The 5,829-nt window shown below is 39.8% G+C and overlaps 1 protein-coding gene across 2 annotated transcripts in view; it reads left to right on the top strand.

Annotated features, from left to right (window-relative positions):
- Znf407 (zinc finger protein 407) overlaps nt 1-5,829 on the top strand; it is a 411,238-nt gene that overhangs the window by 165,729 nt on the left and 239,680 nt on the right. For both annotated transcript variants that reach the window (XM_031366182.1, XM_031366183.1), the window contains one exon: nt 141-215. In XM_031366182.1, coding sequence (XP_031222042.1) covers nt 141-215 — 75 coding nt within the window. The remainder of the gene's footprint in view (nt 1-140; nt 216-5,829) is intronic.

Raw genomic sequence — 5,829 nt, 5'->3', positions numbered from 1 at the left:
CCAGAGACAGTCTGCTCTAATGAGTGTGTCCACACTGTACTAGTGTGTGCCTAGAACAGAGACAGTCTTAAATGTTTTCTACAACTTCCAGTCAAGTGTCAGAATGTAATTGTATAATTAATTTTGTTTCTTTTTTTTAGGGTGGCTTTTGTGATGAAGAAACACTTAAATACTCACCTACTAGGCAAGCATGGAGTTGGTACCCCAAAAGAAAGGTAATTTTCTTTCTTCTGTATTTTGTATTTCATATGTGAAATGAATCTTTCACTTATCCATTATTTATCCTTACTTTATCCATTTTCAGTTTTGTTTAATGAAAGAACTTTTCAAATTTGTGTCACTGGTTTATCTTGAATTTGTAGTTTCCTTCTTGAACACCATTTATTATGTCAACTTTTCAGAAAAATGTAAAGGCATATGATAGTTTTAAAAATCAAGTCTGGAAACAAGGCTTTGTGATGGAAACAAAACTATAGAATTAAATGTAGAGAGAAATGAACTCTGTAAACACCTTAGCACAATCTAAAATGTTTAAAACTAAATATTGAGGGAAGAAACAATTAAAAGTTGCCTTTAGTGTAACTTTATATTGAAGTTTTAAAATAACATTTTTTTGAGTTATTGCTATAGACTTAAACACTGCTGATATTAAAACAGCTATCTTGTGTCATTCTCCAAATAATACTCTAGTTGCCATGTCATCAAAAATAACAGTACATTTATTATACCTTCAACTGCCAATTTTCCTTGGTGGTATATAATAATTAACTTAATCAAGTAGACTTAATTTTTCTAAGTGAACTGATTTCTAGCAGTGTCAGCTGCCACATTGACATGGCTACTTTTTGAAAATGGATTCACTTCTTATGTGGAGACCTGCGCTCAGCTTCCTGAATTGGAGCTAGGCTTTCAGCCTCCCTTCAAACTCCCAAGAAAATATCCTAGATTTCTACACTCATCTAGGTGTCATTCATGGTGTTTTGACAGTCCTGAAGTCATCTGTCAAACAATACTTAGGCCTCAACCTTTTTAGCAATATCTAAAATATTTATGGCTCTTTCAAAATAAAAATGTTCTCATGTTTTATTTATTAGTAATTTAACTAGATTATTTTTCTGAAGTATGAATTTCCTTAACATTAGAGTGTAGTTAGAGACTATTGTTATGTTCAAATATTGCCTTATTGTGTGTGCTTCCTTTGTATCTAAACTTTAATTTCTCATTTTTTTTGTCATATTGAATTTATTTTTGCCCCAAATATACCCAGTTAACACATATGTCACATACATGTTATACATATGTTCCTCTTGCTTTCACATGAGTTATCTCAATTACTCTTAAACTTCTCAATTACTTCTTAAACTAAGCAGTACATTAGAATTTTAATTTTATAACTATAAGATAAAATAAAAATTGGAAGATAGAATTTGTAAGTGTTCTTTCTCTTACATCAAAGTCACACATAAAGTATTAATCTTTATACATATTTATCATGCTAACACCTTCAATAAAATGATACTTTTTATGAAATGTACCATGAGTTTGAAAGTCATACACTTACTGTTTGGTTTTTCTTTTTACCTTTCCCTGTGATTTATAGGTGCTTTCTGTTCCTTCAACTCTGTAGATAAATAAGCTACAGAGATGTAATGGTTCAATGAAAGTGGCCTTCATAGGCTCAGAAGCTTGGCTGCTTGGTCCCAAGTTAGTACAGCTGTGTGGGAGGTGTGTCACTTGTGAGGCTCCTTTCCCAGCTTCCCATCTCTCCCTCTGCCTTCTACTGATGTGTGTGTATCCCACTGTGCCCTGCCTCTTATTCCTCCCATAACCTCTCAGTGTTGCCATAGGTTGGTGACCAAAACTTAAAAAGATTGCCTGTTGCAGAACATTCCCATAACAGAAAGATCACATGCCTTCTTCTCCTTGAGATACTCACGTACTTGTGCACTTTACACTAGCCTTGTCAAGTATTGTGAAAATGCTGACATACCATCTGGATGGGTACACTAGTATTTCTAGTGACAGCATTCACCTATAGTAGATATTTTAGAATTTTTCTTCCTGTTAAAAATTCTTTGATTCAGATGTTTATGATGCCATCTTTTTTTTGTCATTATTGTGTAGAATGATGAATAAGAACTCCTAGAGTTAGGTATAAATGCATTTTTTTAATTGTCCATCTATGGTTGGAGGAGACCAGGATTTATAAATGTAATGTATTTTACATGCATAAAGGCTCCTCCTCTTTGCTTGTGTGGCTTTATAAGTGTCATGGAAATCATGGGCTTGATTTACGTTCTCTTTGGGAACAATGTTCATCAATTCCATTAAAGCGTTTCCTCACCTATTTAAAACATTGATGTTTTGGCTATAATTTTGCAAGCTTGCTATATTTTAATTTTTCCAGCACAATATAATCGGTTTATCTTTCATGTTCAGAATTTGATTCTACTCTCTAATGCGTTGCATATTGCAGGAAAATATAATAGAAGTTAGTTAAATAGGCTGTGACAATTAAATTAATAGTGCATTTTGTTTAAGTATTTAGGCCTTGTGCTTTGAGTGATATGCAAAAATGATTATTTATTAAAAATGAAGTCACCTCCTTCTACTATTAAGTTTGGTGAACCAATAAAGTTTTTTAGTTTAAATGGCACTTTAAGAAAAAACCCTAAGCTGGCAGAGGTAGTGCATCCCTTTAATCTCAGCACTTGGGAGGCAGAGGCAGGCAGATTTCTGAGTTTGAGGCCAGCCTGGTCTACAGAGTGAGTTCCAGGACAGCCAGGGCTACACAGAGAAACCCTGTCTCGAAAAACCAAAAAAAAAAAAAAAACCCTAAATTTCACAGTGGTTTTTGAGACCTTAGGAATGCTTGAAATGATGATACCTTTTGCAAGAATCAGTTTTTTTAACCTAAATTTTCATCAGTTCACCGTAAGGTAATATAACATAGCAATTGTGAGATATTTTACATTTAAATACAAGTAACTGAATGTTGCCACATCCAGCTTGTATTTTTAAGTAATAAACCCCAGTTAAGTTGTTAAGTACATTCTAAATAATTTTATTTTAAATGAGTATTTATCTGTTACAGATGTGAGTGAAAATGTCTTTATAACATCTTGATTTTGCTCATAATGATCTTGAATATCCTTTTCTACATTTATAACAATGAGTTCAGCCATATTATATGTGCTTTCTATGAATGTCATGTCTGTGTGACATGGACTGTTAATGTCTGTGCAGTAAGTGCTTAAAATCAGCCAGTTTTGAACAGTGGTGAAGACAGGGGTGGCATACTTTGCTTCAGATTTCCATCTGCTTCTTTGATTCTTTTATGTCTCTGAATGACTCTGTGTGTGTGTGTGTGTGTGTGTGTGTGTGTGTGAGAGAGAGAGAGAGAGAGAGAGAGAGAGAGAGAGAGAGAGAGGCAGAGAGAGAGAGAGAGGCAGAGAGAGAGAGAGAGGCAGAGAGAGAGAGAGGCAGAGAGAGCTAGGTACTGAGAGAGTGAGTGAGTGAGTATGTGGATGATGGATACCATTAGGAAATATTTTTGCTCATAGAACCTTTCCAGAATGCTTATGGCACTACTTTAATAATAAAAGATTTTAAATTAGAAAGTATACAATATACCATACTGTCTAAATGATTTTGCCGGAGGAAATGCACCTGCAATTTAATACCGAGTATGCAAAGCACAGTGTGTTCCTGTTTGAGTGAAGCCATGTGAGGAGTGTGAGCACCAGTGTGTGCTTCTGTTTAGGCTTTCCTTTACTAGATCTTTACTGAATCGTGGACGACTTACTTGTTGGCATCTGGTCTTCCAGCAACCCTTAAGTGTCAGTGAGGCCTCAGGGAGGGATGGGCTCAGCAGCCCCTCTTCGTGGGGAGTGTTGATAGGTCTCTGTATGCACCTCACCTGGAGCATCTTCCAGATTTCCTTGACTAGTGTGGGAAAGCCCTCCCCAGCTGGGGGCATCACCATCAGGTCTCAGCCCAGATGAAGAGGCCATTTCAGCCTGAGGCTTTCTCAGTTTACCTTTCCTCCTGCTGGTCAGGCTACCTGTGGGATTACTGCTGCTGCTATGGCTGCTGCTGCTATGGCTGCCGCTGCTGCCTCATTTCTCTTAGTAGAGCCAGCATTTTCAAGCTTTTATTGTGGAACAGGGAATACAACTCTCCAGTAGCATTCAGGGCAACTGAATAATATCCTGTAACAGCTCAGGTTGTGATTGTTGAGCACCTCCTCCTGTGAATTGAGTATACTGCTTGCTGCCTGCCCCGAGAGACAGCTGTTCGAGGACTAGTGAGACTAGTGAGATGGCCACTTCCAAGGAATGAGCAGAGCTTTCTCAGCAGTCAGATGTGGGAGGCTCGTGCGTTCTCTCTTGCATGCGCTCTGTCTCTCTTTCTTTCTTTCTCTCTGTCTGTCTCTGTCTCCCCCTCCCCCCGCACCACCTCCTGTGTGTGTGTGTGTGTGTGTGTGTTCATCCTTCATCACCTTGGTTATATTCCTTTAGAGAACCTGACTAAAACAGTGACTATGGCTACTGTGGGTTCTTGGCTTTTAGCAGATATTTGTGTCCAGAAGATTCTGTTTCACAGCAGTGTTTCCCATCTTGTTCTTACTCTCTTTCTGCCCCCTCTTCTGTCATTTTCTTGACCCTTGTATGGGGCAGGGCGTGATGTGTAGAGGTGAGCATGCAGTACCCCTTACTCCCAGTGTCTCCCCTTGTGTGAGTCACCACACACCGTTTATTGAAAAGAGAAGCCTCTCCGATCATGTGCAGCACTCATCTATGAGAGCAGATATTTAGAACACAGTTGCACAACATATTCACGTAGCAAACAGCAGTGCTAGGGTCTTTCCTGAGACCTTCAGCCTGACCTCTTCAGTGGGCTTTTCACCAGCTTTACTGAGTCAGACAGGAATTGCGTGTGCATCAGTCCACACAAAAAGAGGTTTGATGCATAATCTTAAAACATGTGCCATAGCTGTACCAGACGGCAGATCTTGGAGGTATGTATTGTAACACGCCGGGTCCAGCACTGAGCACACCTCTGATGACTCTTTCATCCCTTCCAGCACTAGGAAAGCTAACAGCAAGAATGAAACGTAGTTTAAGCTTGATTTCATTAAACCTTGTAACCATAATGTATGACATTTCAGCAATAGGACCTTGCCATCTCATTCTGCTGGGCAGCTATCAGATATGGCAGATGTCTGGTTTTGTTTTGTTTGTTTTGGGTGGGTAGGGGTCTCCCTGACCAACAACAAACAGGGAGGTATTCCATGTCTGGCTTCAGAACTTTGTTTAGCAAACTGTGACTTCTAGAAGCTTGTTGTCATTGTCACCAAGTGACTTGAGAGACAGAAGCTGCACACCTGCTAGTTCACCCATTTTGCTCAAAAGCAGCAGTGTGAGACACAGTACTGTGAGGGTCGAGTGTGAGGCACAGCACTGTGAGGGTTAGGTGTGAGACATGGTACTGTGAGGGTTGGGTGTGAGACACAGCACTGTGAGGGTTGGGTGCGAGACAGCACTGTGAGGGTTGGGTGCGAGACACAGCACTGTGAGGGTTGGGTGCGAGACACAGCACTGTGAGGGTTGGGTGCGAGACACAGCACTGTGAGGGTTGGGTGTGGGGCAGGGTCCTTTGGAGGGCTTGGGTTTGAGATATGACCTGGGGAATTTGGGGGTATGTGGTTTGACCCTGGGGTGGCAGGGGTTTGTAGATTTTTGGTATGATGGGGGGGGTAGGTCTGAGGTGTGGGTGTGACACTTGTTAGGGTCTGAGGTGTGGGTGTGACACTTGTTAGGGTCTGAG

The sequence above is a fragment of the Mastomys coucha genome, unplaced genomic scaffold (assembly GCF_008632895.1).
Source record: "Mastomys coucha isolate ucsf_1 unplaced genomic scaffold, UCSF_Mcou_1 pScaffold13, whole genome shotgun sequence".
NCBI lineage: Eukaryota > Metazoa > Chordata > Mammalia > Rodentia > Muridae > Mastomys > Mastomys coucha.
The sequence above is the reverse complement of the archived record's forward strand: the minus strand, read 5'-3'. Positions and strand labels throughout refer to the sequence as shown.